Here is a 21,895-nt window from a genome sequence, read left to right as displayed (position 1 = left end):
ATGGCGATGGCGATGGGTGTCTTAATGCCCTTCGTCTGAGCGCCCTAGAACGGGTCTTTCCGTTGCACGCCGTTGCGGTCTGTTCTGTTTTCGTTGCATTCTGCGGCACAAAACAGTACGTCGTGCCGCCACCACACCTCAAAGCGGAAGGCGTACCAAAGACGGCTTTTAGAAGCCAATGCTTACTGTGCAGTTCTTCCGCACGTATGCCGTATTGTATTGTATCCGGGGGTGCTTGGCTCGAGTTCACAGACCATTTCACTCCAGTGCCCTTTTTCATCGTTGTGGTTCTTGCTGCTACATATTTTCGTAGGCTACATGTATACATGACTTCTCACGGTTCCTGCTCACGTCGTGCACCGTCCTTGTCTCCAGCGATTGGCAGTCAGGATCCCGTCGCCAAAGCCCAGACTCTCTACCTTAGTTCATACCCATTATAGGTAATATATTTTACGTTCCTCTGCATCTTTCTCGTCTCTTGGTTCGGACAGCCCATAAGCCCGAGTTCGAGAGGTTGGCAGACGGACGACGGAGTGAGGACAGGGAGCCCACAAATAGTAGCACCCACACATTTTTCATCTCCCTTTCTGTTTCCTCTTCTTGATCCTCCACCACCGGCATTGTCTCCCATACAACACAATTTTAGAGTTATATTTTTTTTTCTTTTTTCGGGGTGCTAGTCATCCCCCACTTTTTTGTATCCTCATGTGTCATTTTGATTTAACCGGCACGTGGGTGGCTGGCATTTGGTTGCTTGACTATCAAAAGTGGTATCCTCTGTACCGAGGTTGTTTGAAGGTGAGTTGGACACCCTTGATGAAAAGAACATGCAAGAGGATGTTGGCACTCTAGAAAACTGTGACAGTATGTCGTATTTCGTAGATGATATTAAATTCCCGTTGCTCCGAATCCCCGTTTGTTTTGGATTGCTTACTGACTTTGCCTTCCCTCAATCAACACACTGGTCACAGAGTCCGAGCGCGACTAAACATTGAAAGTTCCTGCCCTTGTATAGTATTTTATTAATATTATCGTTTTGCTGTGTAAACGCGTCCAAGACTCAGTCCATGTTTTCACGCCCCTCCCTAAAATGTTCGAGATAGAGTGCGTCCCAATTGTTGGTGCATCTTTTTAACGTATTGCGTCTCTCATCCCTCGCCTTGTTACTCCTCCTCGCGTGCCGGCGTTCGTTTACAACGGATGGACTGAGACCGGGTTGGAGGCGCTTTGGCCAACAAGCGGGTCATTGATTCCTTGTTCCTGTCAAGCAGAGGCGAAATGACAATGTCAACTGTTCAGCAGGTATTTTGTTCACAATGTCTGTGCAGGGCGCCACACGCCTGCAGGTACACATGTCGCCCAGAAGCAGGCAGTTTCGGGTGGCCTAAACAGTTTCTTTTTTTTGTTTTCTTTCTTCTTTCTCTTCTTTTACTTTTTTTTTTTTTTTTTTTTTTTTTTTAAACTTCCTCTGTCTCCTTTTTCCTACCGCTAAGATCGCGTGGCACTTGTTAGTCCGTTCGGGATGTCACATCGGCCAGGTCCAAGGCTGTTGCCTTTTAGTAGCAATACAATGAAGCTCTAAACGGCAGAAAAATGGCAAATGACCTCACTGCCTCTCTGCATCAGTCTGTGCCTAGCAAGTTAAGTCGAGCCAAAAAAAAGTCCCCCCAGCACAAATACAATCCATCTGGTGCTAATTTCTTCCTCATACAACATATATTCGTTCCAGTCGTAATGTGGTATATACCATAGAGGCAACAGCAATGTGATGTGAATGCAGCAAATGCCTCATAAATGTATGGCGCACTCCTACGTCGTAATTCCTTGTGCGTCGAACCGCAACCCAACGCCCAGCACCCATCACATTTTAGGAAAGACGGGCCCACTGCCGACCTTTTTCTCACGCTTCGCTGTCTTCGACTTGCCGACTTTTCTTGTATGAAACAAACGACGAATGCAAGGATAGATTGTAGATTACCGACGACTGCCCACGAAACAGGACGGGTGAACGCTGGGTTCTCTGTACTTACTGTGCGCTGTCTGTTTGCAAAATATTGTGTACGGAGTGCGACGCAGTCCGTGCGGTGTTTTCGTGTACCTCAGTCTTGTCTGTCAAAACACAATATCGCCAGTATTCGTCTCTCGATATTGCGACGCAGATTTTGTCCCGAATAGACAAACGAAAAGACATACGTCTGTTCTCAACAGTTGTTGTCAAGGCGATGTTTCAACAAACGGGTTGTGGTGGTGGGAAACGAACTCCGTACGGGGTACCTCTGTTGACATTCGCTTGCTCTGTCCCTGGCATGCTGAGCATACAATCACGATGTCGTACAACGTACTCCATACTCCGTACAATGAGACAGCTTCCCGTTTGCCACGTGGAGAGGCGCTGGCGTCGCAAGCCGAGGGTCTGTGGCTTGCAGGGTTCCAGGGCCCTAGGCCCGGTCTGGCCAAGGCCAAGACCACCCCATGCCCCCAAACCCAACCTTTGGTGGCAGAAACAAGGCTCGTGAATGGACTCCTGCAACTTTTGCTGAGGGAGGGGAAGGGTAGGCGCCGCAAAAAGGCCGAACTAGCCAACGAGCTTACAGGAAAAGATGCGTCATCTGTCTCGGAGCCACTCCCGAACGTCATGTCCGCCGTCGTCTTGTATTTTTGGACGACCACATCGTAAGTACGGAGTACTGAGTATGTGTATGTTGAACGTGTGCCTCGTGCACCGACTATGCACAACAAAAAAGTTCTCTGGGTCAGCCGGCTCTTGCAAACGGCACTGCTCAAGCGAGCTGCTCCATGCGGCAGCGGTCGTGCGGATTGACGAGCGCATACGTATCGACGAGCAGGGAGTGTACGACATGCATGCACCACACGGAATTTCTGGAAGAAGGGACCGCTCTCTCACCGGGACGCGTTGACAACTGCGATAAAGGTCGCAGCATCGGTGAGCTGACCTCGAAATTTACCGCCGGCCAAGTCGCGCCTCCCTGCGTTCGTCATGTCACGATCTGCTCTTTCCCTTTTCTCTCTGCCGTATGTTGGCTTCGCTTTCGCCCCTTCTTTGCTCTTTCCCGACGTTGTGGGCTGCAATTTATCCGTCAGCGAGGCATAGTGTGATGGGTCCCTCCTTCCCAAACGGGGCTCGTCCTTGCTGGCCAAGCGCGCCTTCTCTTTGTGAGTAAACATGTTAGTGGGGGGGAGTTTCGGTCCGGCTACCGTCACATTGTTGTGTGCGAATAGATTGGCACAAAAGGCACTAATCCACCGTCTCCAGCGGGGGTGGTTGGAGAAAACGAAGCGAAATGGATGACACGAGACGGGGCTAGTGGATCGGTATGGGGCTCGGTACTTCAAAAATCGCTATTTCAAGGTGCCATGATCAGTCCGCACTGTGGAGGAGGGACGCTTCGACGTACCAGCGCTATTTTACTGCGTTGAGCACCTGTGGCCTGACGATGTTTGAAGAGACTTTGTGTACGAAACACAGAGCAGCAAATAGACTTTGCAACGGTCGATAAAATCACTGGAAAATACACATTCCATTCTCTACTCTATGTTGCATTAGCCGGAGAAGTATATGTGCCATGAGCTGCCGCCAAAGAAAAAAAGACTGTAGCAGGCTCGATCTCATTGATCTACCGACGCTTGGAAACTAGACAAGGATTCATCTCTCCGATGGCTGTAGTAGCGGCAGTCAAAGTGCTCTGAAAAAAAGAAGAACAAAAAAGGAAAAAAAAACGGACAAGCATGAAATGCGTTTACAATGTAAGACACGAAATAAAGAAAGATATGCTCGTCTATATTGTTGCTGTTGCGTGCACTATCAACAAACGAGGTCCCAGCATCGGCCGCCTGTGTTCCAAGAACAGGGCATCTGGTTTGCTCGGGAGTTGTCTGATGGCCATGGCGATAGTCTGTGACCTGTAGTCCCCAAGAACGGCAGCTCACTCTCTGTCTGGGACTGTCGTTTTTATTTTGTAGTTTTTATTCACGTCTTCATACGTTCGGTGATATACTCTCATCTTTCAATCCTAACCCCCTCCCCCCTGCCTCTTACACGACCAGCCCTGCATTTCATGTTTATTTACGTCTTGGCACCTTTGTCTGCTGTTGCTCCCTCCCACCAGCCACTTCCGCTCATAGCATCATGTTCGATATGAACGGCCCTCCCCGTTTGTATTGGCCTCCTTTGGGATTCTGGTTTTCGGAGCTTTCTTTGCCGCCGTTTTTTACTGCCAATGTTTCGTTTCAACAAACCATCGCCGCCTAGTTTGCGCTGCGTTCAACGGCTTGATAGTGGCCTCCCATACCCTGGCCTGCCCCTTGCCCTCTTCCCCTGTGTATGGAGTACACCGTGCTGCTGACTCTCCGCCCCTTTCTCGGCCATTATTTGCGTCTTTTAATGGTGTGAAGTTTGTTTGTGTTGAGTGTTTTTTGCCCTTTCTTCATTGCTCATTTTCTTGCTGGCCAAAACCGTGAGGCTGACCATCCTGTTTGCGAACACTCTCTACTGCGAAGGTTTCGAGCCATCGTTTGGTCAGTAATTAGGACGCATGGCAAGGTTGTAGTTGTGTCATAATTCCTTTTTTTCTGCCTGACTACTCGTTCTCCGCACAGCACGCTCCACTTGAATACATGCATGGCTGGGGAAATGAAAGTACAGAGTGGGAAACAAGCATATAAATTCCAGACTGAATAAGCGCCTCCTGTACACACTCAGTTGTGGGCAAGAGACAGGAAATGGCAGAAGGATGCACATGTGCTGCAGAATGCAACCCTAAGCCAACACTTGGCCACTGGGCGAAATAGGTACACCTGCGACACCGAAAAGGGCTCAACACGGATCCGAGAGACAGGACGAGAAATCCGGGGGAGTTTCAAAAGTGGCGACGATCCTTCACGCATGACCCTCTTTACTCCAACCCTCCATGATAACCAGACGTGGTGTGTCTGTCCCATTTTTTTCTTCTTCTTTTCTTTCTCTCTCTCTAACTTCTTCTCCTTATTCTCGACAGGAAACTTCATATAACCCCGATAGCAGTCTGGCTACTTGTCCCTTGCCAATAGACAAAGTGTGTTGTCAGGTGAGCCGAAGTGGTTTCTGTCAGGTCATCCTGGACAACGTCCCCTTCTATTGTTTGTTTGCCCAATTATGTGCTCTGTGCCCATTGTGTTGCATCTCGTTTATCACTCGTACACTTGCACATCATATTGCTAGAGAGTGGCCTATGTCTCCGTGTTTCTGCATCTGCAATAAGGGCATAGACAACATAAACGAAGAGCAGGGTCTAGGCACAGTCGAGAATGAGTATCTCCGTTCTCCCTCGTGCTTTTCAATGAATCCTCCGCACGACGTCTTTATTTTCTTTGCTCTGTTTATTCCGCTTATCTTCTATTTGTTTCCGACCATCAATCTCAGACCGGTGCCTTTCTCTGAAGGCTTTTGTTATTAACTGTTAATTAAACGCGTGTTTTTATGTTCTTCATACACACCAGCCCTCCTTCCACGTTCTCTCCTCCGGGGGCATCTCACCACCCAGCACAAGGCCGCCACGTTTGTTGCTATTGACAGGGGTGGTTCTTTTCGCTTCTCCCATGTCCGTGGCCGTCGTATTCTCTGTTCTTTGTAGACGTAGATATGCACATTTTCATAGACCTCTTTGCTCCTTGCCGTGCTAACAGATCGCGCTTTATTTTCTTCGTTCTGTTCATTTCGTGATCTACGGGATTCTATCATTTCGCCTCAGGTCAATATGACTTTGTCTGTCCTAGCCAACAATCTCACGCGTGGGACCCATCCACACTCCTCCGAGTGATATGCAGATAGCTAATTCAAGTTTCTCATGCTTTTTCTTTCATTTTCTCCTTCTCCTCACCAACTCGGTGTGGCCACTTGTCATATGATCGGCGACACTTGTCGTGTTATGCTGTCTGTTAACACTATAGTTATTTGTCCAATATTATCTTCCGAGCTTCCTTCTCCTCCTGCTTCTCTTGATGCTCGCGCCTCGCGGCGTCCCTTTGCCTCCAATATCAATGCGATAGCGTTTTGATATTGCCCTCCACACATCGTAAGACTCGAGACCAGTTTCGATTCTTTGGTACAGCAATATAGCGCAGTGCAAGAAGCCCGTCGGTATGAGTACATGCAGGCACGCCAAGACCGTCGACCAGTTGAACGAGGCCCGTACCTTTTTGTGCCTCCCTGCTACATTGTGAACAGTTGTGGCAGTTGTGGGGAGTATCTGCTTCTCTCGCCCCCTCTGCGCCTCGCATCCGTTGGTCCATTTGGCACTTCGCAGCCTCCCTTCCGCTCCCAATCTGAATGTGTTTTTTATACGCAGTATGTCGTACTCCGTACACCTGTGATCATTATTTGCTCCCGTTTGTTGGACCCGGCAACACTCTAATTTAGCACCATAGATTTATTTGTGTTTTCTCTTCCCAAAGCCAGTGCAGCGCACCGTTTCGCCAACACTGCACAGTCCACACAGTGCGCAACCCGCAACCACCTATTTTCCCAAAATGACACGCCCCCCTCCACATTTCCCTGCACTTGCAGTCTCCACCACCTCCAATCGCATTTCCCCTTGCTGTTCTCTTCACACGCAGGGACCAGCAGACATGCAAAAAAAGAAGGCACAAGTGTGCAATGGCTCCAGAGGCAAAAGGATGCATGATAGGCGAATCGTCGCCGCTCCCCAGAGGTCTTGTAACTGCCATCGCATGTTGTGATTCTTCTTACTCGATGCAGCAATTACGGAGTCCACCTGGTGAAGAAATGCGCCAAGAACATGTATCGTGACTTGACAGGTCTGGATCGGGCAGGAGGCAGAGAGACACCGAGAGGGAAGGAACAATCGATCGTTTAGGAAGGCAGCCTCTGTCACGTTCTTTCTCTTCTGACGACAGACCCTCTCCATCGTAGCTTCCCCATTCTAACACCTCCACATCCGGGGGCCCTTCTCTTTTTGTTAGTTTTTTTTTTGGTCTTCTCCGTACTACTCTTGTAGACTGTTTGTCCGTTGCCCCTTCCCTCTCACACTGCTCCTGCACACTCTCCCCTCTTTCCTCCACCTTTCCTCCATCTGTGTTTATTTTTTACCTCATTCGCACCTTCCCCTCCGTTTTTCTGCAACGTGCATTTTCCTGTGCCGCCTCGCCCACTCGTCACCACCCGCGGCGATCCTCCTTCTCGACAGTCTTCTCTCTTCTGTCCTCGTTTTGTCCTCCACGGTCTCGCCCACTCTTCACCTCTCGGGCGCGCCCTCCGTCTGTTTGGGCTTCGGTTCATGCTGGTCTCTGGCTCGGCCAGCACCGCATTCATGCACATGCCATTCAATTCTATTTCTGGTTCATTCTCGATATTCTGACTCTGGTAGCTCGTCCACGCCCGTTTCCTCTCTTGGGTCGCCCTTGTTTCTCATTCTCTCCGCCGTCAACCAGCAGCTCATCTCATCCGCATCTGTCGCCCTTCTCTTCCACACGCGACAACCTGCTGCTCGGTCCGTCCAAGTACCGCCCAGGCTATCCATTGATCAGTCGGGATTGGTAGACTCTCTCTTGGCCTGGCCAAACAGGCGCATATTCTCATCTACACATCTACTCATCTACTTTACGCGACTACTTCTATACGACGCCTTCGAGTGCCCACCAGAGCACTCTATTTCTTTTCTTGCCACTCTCGCTGCTCAGTTCACCCCCTCCCACCCCATATGTGCCTTGTCATATACAACCTCCTCCCGCTTGCCCGCCTCCGCTGCCAAGACTGCGTGACGAACGAGCGTGCATATGGTCGTGAATGAACGACGAGAAGTTGGCGTCGCGCGTGAGAGGAGGCGGCCTGGCCACGACATTTCGGATACTGGTCTAGGGTCGTGAGGAGGAAGCGACCCGAAAGCACAGTTCCCGGCAGACGAGTACGACAAATTGTCGAAATTGCCAGGACGAACGACAACGACAAAATACGACATCAGAAACTTGCCGAGACGCATCTGGTCATCAAGGCACGACGACAAAACAACAATCACACAATCTATCACGGAGACGAATAACGCAAGCACAGTCGAAAGATACAGAGTCAAAAGGAAGACGGATTAGACGAAGCACAAACGAATCATAAACGAATCTGAGAGGCAGCACCTGATCGTGTCTACTGCACGACGATCTAAAGAACAAGGACAACGCCTTCTACTTGATAGAACTCCAAGTAAAACCGTCAAATAAACAGGTTCGACAAACGCAGACATCCGATATTGCAAGGCCACCCTTCTTCCGATAGATGATACCGCGGACCCCCTTGCTCGACATCGACCTTCTCCTTCCCGCGCCTCAAAGCTTCACTTTGTTGCACCCCAGCTACTGATCACCCACCCCCTGTCGACTTTGTTCGACTGTTTCCTTTAATTTTTTATTTTTTTTTCATTTTCTTGACCTTATTTATTCTTATCCTCTTCTTATTCGTTCTGTACTTTGTCATTCTCTGGTTCACCTTGTTTCTTCTCGACTCTTTATTCCTTTATTCTTTATTTTCTTCTCGCTGCTACCCTACTATACCCTACCTTTATCTATTATTCTCCTTCGCTTCTTGATCTTGTCCCGCCTCGTCTCGTTGTATTTATCATCGCCAACCCCATCAACCTTGCGAGTTCTTGCCTCTCACCTCTTCTCCTCCCTCATTTTCACTCTCTTTTCTTTCTTGACTTCTACTGTCTACCCTCGTTTATATCGACTTCTTGTCCCAGTTGCTGGAGCTTCACCCAACTGCCATCACTCGTTTGAAGTTGGCCCAACGTCTTTTTATTTCTTTCAACGTCACACTCGACAATTTTTGCTTCATTCCTTCAACTACTCGATCTCTCACCTCTCGCACGTCTCAATCATCCCGCATCCATCGCCATGCTGTCTAACCCGCTTCACCGCTTTTCTCCCTACCACACCATCCCCACCACCACGCTGCTGTCCAACGGTCATGTACCGGCCGCTCACATGCATGCACCCGGTATGGATGCCCTCGCCCAAGGGTCGCACTATGCCCTACAGCAGCTGCAGCAGCACGTCGGTGTCCACAACCCTCACAACCCGCATGGCAACCCGCATCTCGCACGCCCTGGCCACGGCCAGCAGGTGAAGCACCGTCAGAACCCGTATGGGCCAGCACGCGGTGGCAGTGCGGCCGGGCCAATTCGCCGCCGCATCAGCCGTGCGTGCGACCAGTGCAACCAGCTCCGGACAAAGTGTGATGGCCAGCACCCGTGCGCCCACTGCATTGGTAGGTTTTCTCTCCCAGAGTTTTCATTTTCAACACCTCTAGAATCCCACCACCCGCTAACAATTTACGGTAGAATTCGGACTGGGCTGTGAATATATCCGCGAACGCAAGAAGCGCGGCAAGGCTTCGCGCAAAGACCTGGCCCAGCAGGCAGCTGCGCAGGCGGCTGCCGCTGCTCAGGTGAAAGCTGAGGGGAACGGCGATGATCAAAGTGACACCAAGGCCGGCCTCAACAATGCCACACACAGCAGCTCTGCCAGCAACGACGGCCATCCGCAAAGCGCCAACGAAAAACTGATGAATGACCTTGCTGAAGATGCTATGCAGCGCAGCCAGCGCACCGGCAGCATGGAGAGCCTAAGTGACATGGCCGGCAGCGATATGCACCACCATATGGACCAGCAGCAGCACCATCAGCAGCAGCAGCACTCTCACCACCTGGATGGCTCAGCTGGCGGCCTTGATCTCAACAGCTACGGAGTTGCAGCTGCCACAATGCAGAATCCATACGAACGCCAGCAACAGCAACAGCAACAGCAGCACCAGCAGGCTCAAGCCCAGGCTGCCGCTGCCGCCGCTGCTGCAATGGGCGCCGGTCACCACGGGCCTCACCAGCCTTATACGCAGTCGCAAGCCACGATATCCAACTACCCGGAGCTGCCGTATGGGCTGCAGACGCAAAGCCCGACTGGCTTTTCGACCAATGCAAGCAGCTTCCGCATGGGCACGAGCCCGCTGAGCGCATACCCGATGGCCGGTGACACTGGGTCGCCGCCTTGGATGACCATGTCCTCGCCGCCTCCACCGCAACACCAACAGTATCCCTCACAGCAGCAGCATTCGCAGCAGGTGCAGGCCCAACAACAACAGCAACACCAGGTGCAGCAGCAGCAGCAACAACAACAACAACAACAACAACACATGCAAGGTCTGCAGACCATGCACGGAATGCAGAATATGCACAATATGCACCCAGCTCTGGCGGGTGCAACTGGTGTCGGAATGAGTGGACTCAACGGTCTGGCGCCAGGTATGTCCCCATCCATGAACGGGCCTATGGCCAGCCACCACTCGCACCACAATGACCCGAACGGTCAACACGCGCGCCGTGACCAGCATCAGCATCAGCACCAAACCCAGCACATGATGCCGAGCAGCTACAATCCAACACAGCTGCGCTATCCCGTGCTGGAGCCCTTGGTTCCGCACCTAGCAGGCATTGTGCCGCTTACACTCGCCTGCGATCTCATCGACCTCTACTTTGCCAGCTCGTCTTCAGCCCAGATGCACCCCATGTCTCCTTATGTCCTGGGCTTCGTCTTCCGCAAGCGTTCGTTCTTGCACCCGACCAAACCACGTGCCTGCCAGCCCGCTCTGCTCGCAAGCATGCTGTGGGTCGCAGCCCAGACAAGCGACGCTTCCTTCCTCACCAGTGTGCCCTCAGCCCGCGGCAAGATTTGCCAGAAGCTGCTCGAGTTGACCGTTGGTCTGCTGAAGCCCCTGATCCACACTCCGTCAAATGCTGGCAATGGCGACGACTTGCAGCTCCAGGAGAATGGTCTCCGCCACGGCGACAACAATGTGGATGAGAGCATGCAGGCTACGGGCATGGATAGCCCTGTCTTTGATGGCGTGTCGCTCGGGGGTCTGGGCGTTGCCATGCCTGGTACCATTAGCATGGAGGCCGCGCTGGCCCATGCGACCATGGAGACAATGAACTTGGCCGTCACCACTGCCAATTCCGGCGACAACGCCAATGGAAACGGGAACGTAAACGGAAACGGAAACACCAGCGGTGGCGCTTTTGGCGCGGCTGGTACCATTGACGACGTCGCCACATACATTCATCTGGCCACTGTTGTCTCTGCCAGCGAGTACAAGGGCGCCAGCCTGCGCTGGTGGAACGCCGCCTGGTCGCTGGCACGCGAGCTCAAGCTGGGCCGTGAGCTGCCTCCGCATGCTACGTCTGCCCAGACGGAAGCACAGAATAACCAACAGGGCCAAGGCCAGCAAGCAGAGACTCAGGCGCGCCAGCAGCAAACACGTGCGACGCGCGAAGTGAATGCAGAGGGCGCCGACAGGAATGAGCGCGAGAACGACCTCATGGGTATGAACGGTATCAACGGTATCAACGACATCGACGGCATTGGCAGCATCGACAGTATGGACGGTATTGAGGCCATCGATGGAAGCCTGGAGGGTGGTGTCGTTGCCACAAGCTCTACTGCCAATTCCGTACCCGTCTATGTCATTTCTGAAGAAGAACGTGAAGAGCGCCGCCGCATCTGGTGGCTCGTCTACATTGTTGACCGCCACCTTGCGCTGTGCTACAACCGCCCCCTGTTCCTGCTGGATATTGAGTGTGACGGTCTCCTGCGTCCCATGGACGACACGGACTGGCAGAACGGCGAATTCAGCGAGGCTTCCAGCAGTGAAGGCAAAGCGGCAAAGAATAACGTTGCCGAGGACGAGGAAAGTGATGAGGGTGTGAAGCGTGCGGACGCGGACAGCAAAGAGAGCCAGAATGACAAGGGCTCGGCCAGAGGTTCTCGCAGTCATCGTGGGCCATCGTTTGAGTGCTGTGGCCACAGCATCTATGGCTACTTCCTGCCGCTCATGACCATCCTCGGCGAGATTGTCGACCTGCACCATGCCCGCAACCACCCACGCTTTGGGCTCGGCTTCCGCACCTCCCAGGAGTGGGACATGCAGATGTCTGAGATTACCCGCCACTTGGCCATCTACGAGCGGAGTCTCAAGGCCTTTGAACACCGCACGCTCAGTCCGTCTGCCCTGGCCACCGCCCATGAGGAGCAGGCAGCCGCAGCTCTCGCCGCTGCTGATGCAAGCAATGCTGCCGACGCTCACTCCAAGAACAGCCAAAACAATATGGATGCCAGCATCACCGTTGGTGCCCTTGCCACTGGCCGTGCTGCTTCCGCTCCCCAGGATGCCGGTACGCCATCGGGCCACAGCGTGCAGTCTATGCACTCGGTTCATTCGACTCCGCTGCCGACAACCTCGTCGATTGCTGCGCCCATGACTTTGGCTGCCGCGCCCCTTGTTCGCATGACCGAGCTCGACATCCAGACACGCATCGTGGTCGCTTACGGCACACACGTCATGCACGTCCTGCATATTTTGCTTGCCGGTAAATGGGATCCTGTCAACCTGCTCGACGACAACGACTTGTGGATCAGCTCGCAAGGTTTCATCACCGCCACCGGCCATGCTGTGTCGGCTGCTGAGGCCATTAGCAGCATCCTGGAGTACGATCCAGGCCTGGAGTTCATGCCCTTCTTCTTCGGCATCTACCTGCTGCAAGGCTCTTTCTTGCTCCTGCTCATAGCCGACAAGCTGCAGCTCGAGGCCAGTACCAGCGTAGTTCGCGCTTGCGAGACCATCATCCGCGCACACGAGGCTTGTGTTGTGACACTCAACACTGAATACCAGCGCAACTTCTCGCGCGTCATGCGCAGCGCCCTGGCACAGGTGCGCGGTCGTGTCCCCGAGGACCTGGGCGAGCAGCACATGCGCCGCCGCGAATTGCTATCGCTCTACCGGTGGACCGGCGATGGCACTGGCTTGGCCCTATAAAGATGGGGTTGAGCCTGCGTCTTATGCATATGTCTTTTCTTATAACTTTTCTTTCCCTTTATTATCCTTTCTTTTCAGGTCTTCCTTTACACATTCTACGTTTTACATTGCCTTAGAGTATGGTTTACAGGGAGAGGGATGGACGGATAACAGGCAGGCGTTCTTCGTTTTGCTGTCTTATGATTCGCTTCTTTTTTGTTGTCTTTTCTTTCTGTATTGTCTTAGCGTGCTGCAACGAACCGGGGAAAACTTGGAAACTGAAACTCACAACGAGAGACGACATTATTATTTATTACGCAACAACGCAAACGACACGGATACGGATGGGCTCGCAGTTTCGCCAATGTTTCTGTTACACTGTTAACGGGCCGGGATAATATTTGGATTGCTACGTTTATGCTTTGGTTGTTGCTTTATCTACTCGACTTCTAGATCTGACATGCCATTGGGGTGTGCAAAGTTGACGTTAAAAAATTTCTCATAAATTTACAAAACATTCGTAACATATGATACAGCCATTCCACTTTTACCACACGAGACGTATCTGTATTCTCATTAACCCTATCTAACGGTGCATTGTTCTAGTCGTACTGCCTGTACAACGGTTTGGCTCGAGGGATATGGGAGCGGTTTCCCCCCGAATGTGTCGGAGAAGGCCCTTACTTTTCCGTCAGGCCCTGCGGCCCAATGTTCAGGCTTCCAGCTGGCCGGAAGTCACTTGGTATGCCTTCGAGTTACACAATCCTTGCGTTCGCTTCGCAAAAGGCGATCTGCTTTTGCCAGTAATTTCGATGGATGGTGGCTTTGCAGCAGTCGGAACAGTCCGCGGCGGCTGCGGTGCATTTATTGGATGCTAGTTGGACCAACTGCACTTTATAAGTTGTTGTCCTCGGCTCTTCTGTGAATAGTACGACTACACACACATTCTCTCTCTCTGTGTTTTGTTTGCTTTATTCTTTTATGTAACATAATTACCAGCATAAGAGTAAAATGATATTTTATCATTAAATCTCTAACGCAAATACATGGAAAACGATACGATTGGAGGCCAACATAAACGCCTACAGCTAGGAAATATCTTTACACAAGCACCCAACTACCGGATCTTTGCAGCTTCACGCGTTGCCTTTTCAGCCTTTTATTTCCCCGGATGAGGGCCGCAAACACGCCGAGCCCAACAACCGAGAATTAGTGCGGTGTAATACGGGGCACGTCTATGCGTGCGGATTGTCGGTTCTTATGGATGGTCTCGGCCTCAGTTCTTCTACGTGTGTTGCTTTTGTGTATCCTAACCGTGCTGTTTGTTCCCTACTTCCATCTTTTGTCCTGTCCCGGCTCTTCCCTTTGCCCTCCTGTTGTCTTGTTGCACGAGCCGTGTACCCGGGAAGCCGTGTGCAACCACGGCCATTTTTGTTTCTTTTTTTTTTTGGCCCTTTTCATGTTCATTTCCCTCCCTTTTCCTTACCTGATCTTTTTGGCCCTGCTTTGAACCCTCCTCCTTGTGTCACGAACCTGTCCTGCCTGTCGCCTTGTCACTTTATGATCAAGTAACACAGCGTCGATCGAGACGTCTTAATACAAGGAAAGAAGAGGAACAGTGGGCAGGGCGGCACAAAATAGTTTACCAGGACTCTTTGGGCGTAGACAGCAAACAAGCACGACCAACGCGGACAACCAACAGTCCACACCAATGTTGCAACACCATAGGCTGGGCTGGGAGGTTCTGGCTGTTGGTATCACGAAAATCACACCAGTTTTTGCCGTCCTCTTGGGTCGCTGTGATTCGATGTTTTGTATGACTCGCACAGATCATCCATATGATAATCTCGTGCTCGTGATTTTTTGAGAGGACCATTGATACACAAAACGATGTAAAGGGAACGCAACCAAGAAGCACACAAACATAATCGTGCTTTGTTCTATCTTGCCAGGAATCCTTGTCCTGATTCCGGCTCCTAGTCCCTGTTCCTATTCTAGATTTTTCCTTTTCCGATCCCGATCCATAAGCCAAAGTTTCCGTTGCGGTCCGTCGCTTTTCCAGGGTCAAATCCGTGTATAAGACATCTTTTCAAAATTCCAAACAATAAAACCATCGCGGTGAAGACAAAATTTCAAACGCGTTCGCCCAAGCGCCAAGACACTCTGTAGAAGGGCAGAGAAGGAGAAACAATCAGTACTGCGTCCGGTCTGTAGGAGCAACGACAAGTACGAACTCACGTCAGAACACCCCTGTGCAGTTCCAACGCCCTTCTTCCATATTTTGGTGCTTCGTTCACATCGAATCCAAGCATGGCCCGCAGATCTTGAGCTGGCAGAGTTGGCACTCGTAGACGGCAAACAGCTCTCCCAGCATACAGTAGCTGCACTGGAAGGTGAGATAACTGTTGTCGGACTTGATGTAGACAAAGTAGTGGTGGCACGTCTTGGGATTGGACATGATTGTGGTTGTGAGGAGGGCAATGAGTGAAGATAGACAAGACGAGTAAGAAAGAGAGTCAAGAGCTCGTAGTAAAGAAATAGTGAAATCGCCGCTTTTTGTGCTGGTGACGGTTGGGAGGTCTTCGTTTGTAGAAAGGAGGAGAAGATGGAAGGAAAAAGAGGGAAGGCGAGGGACCAGGCGAAGGACCAGGCGCAAGATATATTGCGAAAAACTCTCTCAAAAGTTCTTTGAGTAAAAATGGAGCTTTGAAGGAAGCAACAGTCCAGTTTCTGTCCTTCCCTCTTTTGTGAAGCCTCTGCCAGTGTAGATGTTAGAATAAAACATGATACAAGACACTTAAAGCAGTCTACTCTATATCAGGACAGACGTAGACACAAAACCCCGACGGAATTCAGAATGGCCGTCTATGTTGTCTCTTGATTCTCATTGTGGACTGAACTTACGATTGTCAAAGAAGGGGGCGTGGATGTTCGTCTAGTTTGCGTTTGTGCAAGGTGTGCAAGGTGTGAAGTCGTACTGAGCCTGATGTTGGCAGGTTGAGGTGTGCGGGTTTTGTAAGGTCAAATCGTTTGGGTTGCACAGAGCAGCAACGAGAATAATGTAATGTGTGGCGAGGTACGGAAAGATGTTTGCCGAGCAGAGCGCAGACAATGGAGAAAATTCAAGTAGGGTTGAGCAGCGACCAAAGGGGGAGAGAAAAGTCGGAAATCGGGCCACTCTTTATATGAAGACTGGCCAAAACGACAAAACGAGGTGGCAGCTTCTTTCAAATGGGATCGTCTCCGAAACAGACAGCAACGTGAGAGAGGGCGTGTTAACGGGGGAAACGCGCCGGTCCCAGGAAAGCGTCTGATCCAGAAAGAGAAGAAGATAAAGTGTAGGGGGACAAGAGACGGGATGGTGGTGCTCTCGTACAAAGGGTGACGGTATCTTCGTACTTGTCCTCGTCTTGGTCTGCCGTGGTTGTGGTTTGTTCTTCAGTTGTTATTCGGTTGTAGTCTGGTTGTGGTCCCAAGTTTTGGTTGCGGGAGTTGGTTGGTCTTGACGGTAGACGTGCTGATGTCGTGGTCAGGGTACCGTGGCTCCGGAGGGGCATCCAAAGTTCACAAAGAACGGTGGCAATGGCAAGCCGGTCTGGGAACAGGGCACAAGGCAGTTGTCAAGGTGGTTGTCAAAAAAGTTGGTGGGCCGGTAAGGGGAGAAGGGATTAGAAAAAAGGAAGCAGACGGATGTTCCAAAATGCTCCTTGCATTTATACGGAGAGTGGGTTACGGGGCGATTTTGTGGGCGGATTTGGGTAGTCTGAATAGAGTACAAAGCATGGAGTAAATGTCACGAAATAGAGGAGAGCAAAAGAAGAAGAAACATAAAAGAAATACAAAGAAAAGTGAAATAAGCTTGGCTTGGGGACGGGAGTTATCAGGACGCCCATATCCACCCTGACGGTATATCCCATGGGCCCGGCTATGGCACGTCTGGCACTTCCGCCACTCCTGACCTTTGACAGTCGTGCTCTTTGCAGCCGTGAAACTTAGCTTGTCTGCCCCGGCCGCATGACGGACAAGGAACTGGCCGGCGGGACGAAGCCGTTTCGCTCAGCTGACCCGCATTGAGGTTCTGCGCTTGGGCGAAAGGTAATGGCAAGCAGGATGCAAAACTGGAGAAGAACCAGAGAGCTATGAGCTAGGACCTAGGGTCTGAAGCGGGTCTTGGTACATTGCGTTTGTTTCTATTTTTTGTTCTGAGGATAGTTGACAGAGTTAAAGGGAGGCTGGATCAGAAAAAGGGAAGCTGAGAGTGAGAGGCGTGGAGAACACGTAGAAACAACATGAGATGGCAAAGTGGGATGGAAGTGGAGGAGACGAGAGGAACGAAAAGCTCTTGAAATTGGGAACAGAATAGCGAAAGCACATATGAAAGTACGTACAGACTAGGAAAGTTTATGAGCCAAATGCAATAGACAAGGTACGACGTACGTTTGAGAAGGGGTCAATTGGGTACGGTAGTAGCTCAAATACACAGCATCCTTGTCAAAAGGGCGCTTCCAACCAGTAGTGACCGCAATGAGAGAGGCAAACGGAATAAAAATGGTGGAGAGAAGAAAAGAAAAAAAAAGCGAAACAAAAAGAAAGAAATGCGAAGGCCATCAGCAAAGACCACAAGAAACTCAAACATGAAAGGCTAGAAAAGCCAAAGAAGGGGAACGACTAAGCAGACATGGGGAAACAAGAAAACAAGCGCCCAGAGAATGAATGACCTTGCTGAGTTGCTTTGTATCACCGGCCCATGGGCCAACCGCACCTGGTTTTGCCTAGTGCCGGACCCAGAACAAGCCAAAACGAAGACAAGAATGCCGGGGTTTCGGGCTCTCGCCCGATTTCTTACAAAGCATAACTTACACGCAAAACTTGTAAGTCCTCTGCATGTGCGTCGTGGGTGGTGCAGCCTCAGACCTTCCAAAAAGTCAAAATCGGATTGGCCTCTCATTTAATTTTTTTTTCTTCCTTTGTCGTTCTTAGTACCATGCACTCTGTATTTTGTTTAGTCTTCACCTTGCGTCTGCGAAGTTCGTCCGGCCGTCCTAGCATCACCGACGCAACGAAACCCAGTTCCGTCCCTTTTGGGCAGGCAAGCTCTGGTAACCCTCGTGGTACAGCGTCCACATCCTTGTCCAAACGGGCAAGGTCAGGTGTTCTGGTGACAAGGCATGGTGGTCACCGCGGTTTGTTCTTGTCGTTTTCTCGTTCTTCAATGATTTTCTCTTCTAACCGACGTGGTCAGTGAGTTCACTAAGTAGAGCACTAACGTTCCTTAGCGTTGATCGACGGTACTTGTAGGGCCTTCCAATAACCTGAGACAAGACACGCGTAAACACGCGCACACAAGCACCATGCGCGACGAGTAAATAATTTACTCTGTAGGCTTGTCGTCGGAGGCAAAAGACTGCGCTTGGACTGAGTCCTAAACAAACTAGGACGTGCCATAATGGAAGAAGAGGGAAAGAAGAAAAGGAGAAACGAACAGCAAAGGAAGACAGGTTCTAGACCACAATGGTTTGTCTCGCATCCTTTGGGCCAGCGGTGATCGCAGACAGTACTCTACGGCCGTTGGGAGTCCATCCTTTTTTTTATCGTCCCTTGTTCGGTTGTTGTTTTGGTACCTGCAGGTACAAACTACAAGGCATATTTACCTGCCCTGTAGGGACGAAGTAGGTGATCGCACCTTCCTCCTTGTGCCAACACCTCACTCCTTCCGTTTTCGTCAGACCTGTCAACGCCCGCCCCGTGCCTTCCCGTGCTGTCGACGGAGGGCCGCGCCGTTTCCTCCCGGGTCTTTGCTGTAATGATAAGGCCACGTTGGGATTCGATCTGGCCTGTCGGAAGTGATTGTCACAGACTTCGTATAAAATACGGCGTACTCCTCGTGTATATGACGCACTCCGTAAAGGGGAAATTTTCTGATGTCGGTTGGTGCTAACACTCCATGCTCTGCCTACAGATCCGCTATGGGAAGAAAGCCCGTGTGTTTCGTCACGAGCCAATTGCCATCCAGAAGACACCCTTGTTCATCACTCTTACACCTCTATTGCCATCCGAGCCGTGTCTCTTCTTGGCTGACCAAGGTGTCCGTATCTTGCTCGGCTGTCATAAAGCACCCTCGCAATGGAAGCGTCATTGATTGTTCTGGAAGAGGTCTGTGCAATGCGCGGATTGGTCTGTTACTTTGGGGAATAGTAGCGGTTTTATGATTTTGGAATAAAAGGAGAAACAAAATCCCCACACAACGGGTGCAAGTGCATGTACAAGATGGACCCATGTCCTTCCACGATTCCTTGTAACTTGCGATAGACTTGAGACTTGCTGCTGGAATATTTTTGCGCGGGTATGTTGTACTTTCTTCTTTTACCAACAGGAGACGCTCTTTGCAAGGGGTCAACCACACGAGCACTCTCGCAAGATACAGAGAGCCCAAAGAAAAGGCAAATATCTCCTCTTTTCTTGCGTTTTGGTTTTTTTTATACCCCCCCTGCCCCCCCTGTCGAGCATGCGATCCATCGCGTGCCATGTGCTCGACCGTTTGAGGCGTCGTAATGGAGGGTTCCACAACGAATGGCCGCCGAATCCAACACAAAGCCGCTGCCCAGGACAGGCACTCGTCGTGTAGAATATTGACAAGCCATGCAGACTGGGGTGCAGCTAGGGGAAAGGTCGAAGTCCCAACTCCCCAGCCTTGCATGGCGTATTTGAACAAAATTCGGAGGGGACGGAACTCGATGCGGAGCCTGTGGAGTACAAGGACCAGGACGGTCCCTTATGGAGTATTCTGTAAGCAAGACAGAATGAGAATAGAAAGGAGGCGAGTACCACGCGAGGTCCTAGATGAGATGCTCGCATGCTTACCTCGAATCGCAACAGAGATGTCGCTCTCGTGGTCTTCAACATCCGCCTATCATTCCGTACCAAATACGTTCTGTCATGGGTTGCCAGCTTCGCAGTTACATCGTGTCTTGCGTTCGGGCAAGCAGGAGAAAAGAACGTTGCAATATGCAAATAAAGACCAACTGGGACGCGTTGTCAGTTGACATCGAGCCGCATCATCTTTACACCATGGAGACTGGCTAAACCGGAACCCTTGTTCAGATCTGCTCTGGCGAGGTTTCATACCCTTCCATATTTGATTTTGTTTCTGTTCGGCGGGCGTCCTGTCGATGGTTTTTTGTCTCTTGCCGTTCTTTCCAGGCAATTACAACACATTGAGATTAACATGCAAAAACCCAAACAAACTAATTAAGTCAGTCGAGCCCATTGAAATGTCACCGTGGAACGCAAGCTAACAGTGTATCCTCTTTCGTGCTGGCGGTGCTAAAATTGTTGCAAACAGGCAACACGCTTGTGTGGAAAGTCGAGCAAGAAGATCAGAGATGGTCCAAACAGCTGACTCTCGAAACGGCATTAGCCGTACTGTCAAGGAATCCTTCCAAGCAGAGGCTTCACGTATTTACGACGCTGGGAACGGAGCACTTCGTGTGGCTTCTTCTGCTTCTCCCTTTCTCCCCTGTGTCACCTTTCTTCATTTTTATCCCTGTCCCATCCTACCGACAAATCGTATATCACGTTCATTCCTTGGCGCCCTTTTTTGGTCTGGTTCAACAAGGATTTGTTAGCACAGACTGCATGGTCGTAAGATGTGGTACCCATAGCTCTCCTCTGTAAGATCTGACGAAATTTCCAAATAAGGAGCGGGAGGTACACGTGCGTTGCCTAAGAGTCGGGCACAACGTAAAATACTTCCTCGCGTACCTTCCCTTTTCGTTATTCTGAAATGGGCTTACCTCCCTGACATCCTGTCTTCGACTTTTCTTCGACTTTTCTTTTCATCGGCCAATCAAGAGTCCGCGTTGTTGCTCAAGGTACTTGTACGTCTGATATGTGAGGTTGCCAATGGACATAATTATGCGTTCCCTTCATCGAGTCCCACCGGCCAGCGCATGAAAAGACGAGCGAGGAAGAACACATAGCACTATGGAAATGGGATCCGTCGTCGCAGTACGACATGCGTTCTGACGACGGTCTCTGCCGATATCCAAAGCCCCTTCTCTCGCGTCAGTCTTCTGTCCAGGTTTACACATTCTTTGGGTCGGAGTCTCGCCCCCAGGCCAGGATGTCCTCCGCCATGTCTCCCAAAACAGGTCTAGTGGGGCCGCATAACACGCCAGACTTTTCAGAGGCGTCCTTTTTGTCTCTCCTGTGAACCTCCCTTCGTTTAAAACGGTCTGTATTACATTGCCGAATGAAACGCTGCAGCGCCCCCAAACCGGACATGGAGGAAGAAAGGTACTCCGTTGACGCACGGTGAATGAATAGGTGGCAACATAACATCGAAACGGGAAATATGGCTGGCTAGTTCGGACCGTCCTGCTCCAGTTCACTGTAACAACGGGATCGAAACCACCCAGGAAAATAGGGTGGGCATGGCCAAAAGGAGGGGATGAAGGCCGAAAAGACAATTGTGCCGCGCAAACCACTCCATGGTGGTGCGAAACGTCTGCTTCGAGGGACCAGAATAAACGAAGAGGCAAGGCAAGAGAATATGGCGTACGAGGTCAGACCAACGGATCTTCGCGGAAAGCGCTCAAGAAAGGAAAGAATCTACGAATTATTACGACGTGCACATTTCTCCCATAAAAACGAGAACAATCAATCTGCTTCAGATCGCGTAACCGGTAGTACTCCTTCACGTCTGCAAGCCTCAAAGCCCGACTAATGTACTGCCGCCTTCCAAGGCAAGGAGCCTTGTCGTGAGCCGCCCCATTCAGTGTAGCAGGCGTATTTCGGCATTTTACGACGAAACTAGTCATTCGTAGCTTTAGAAGCTTTACATGTGTTGCCAAGGCGCTGTGTGCCATTAAATGTTAGCAAGACTAACAAGGTTGCAAGGGGCTCGAACAGCAGCGGGAAACATGAAAATCTGGAGATGGAAAACCTGAATGCCTTTTACAAGGCAAGCGTCGTGGAAAGAATTTCTCCTTAACGCAAAATATGTCACCTTTTGTAACTGTCTTTTGTGTTATTTTGCTTTTATCTTGA

The 21,895-nt window shown here is 50.8% G+C and overlaps 3 protein-coding genes across 3 annotated transcripts; 2 read left to right on the top strand and 1 right to left on the bottom strand.

The window, feature by feature from the left end:
* Nucleotides 1-2,326: 2,326 nt before the first annotated feature.
* Nucleotides 2,327-2,821, top strand: SPSK_00615 (uncharacterized protein; the record flags this gene model as incomplete). The annotated part of the gene is made up of 2 exons (XM_016727579.1): nucleotides 2,327-2,673; nucleotides 2,758-2,821. The coding sequence occupies 2 exons, from the start codon at nucleotides 2,327-2,329 to the stop codon at nucleotides 2,819-2,821; spliced, it is 411 nt and encodes a 136-aa protein (XP_016582815.1).
* An 80-nt stretch (nucleotides 2,822-2,901) lies between these two features.
* On the bottom strand, nucleotides 2,902-3,186 carry SPSK_00633 (uncharacterized protein; the record flags this gene model as incomplete). Its single annotated transcript, XM_016727594.1, has 1 exon — nucleotides 2,902-3,186. One exon carries the CDS (start codon nucleotides 3,184-3,186, stop codon nucleotides 2,902-2,904), a length of 285 nt encoding a protein of 94 aa, XP_016582814.1.
* A 5,712-nt stretch (nucleotides 3,187-8,898) lies between these two features.
* On the top strand, nucleotides 8,899-12,868 carry SPSK_00382 (uncharacterized protein; the record flags this gene model as incomplete). The annotated part of the gene is made up of 2 exons (XM_016727351.1): nucleotides 8,899-9,271; nucleotides 9,345-12,868. 2 exons carry the CDS (start codon nucleotides 8,899-8,901, stop codon nucleotides 12,866-12,868), a joined length of 3,897 nt encoding a protein of 1,298 aa, XP_016582813.1.
* Between the last annotated feature and the right edge of the window lie 9,027 nt (nucleotides 12,869-21,895).

This window comes from Sporothrix schenckii, assembly GCF_000961545.1.
Source record: "Sporothrix schenckii 1099-18 chromosome Unknown Cont49, whole genome shotgun sequence".
Taxonomy (NCBI): domain Eukaryota; kingdom Fungi; phylum Ascomycota; class Sordariomycetes; order Ophiostomatales; family Ophiostomataceae; genus Sporothrix; species Sporothrix schenckii.
This window is presented reverse-complemented; position numbering and strand designations above follow the sequence as displayed.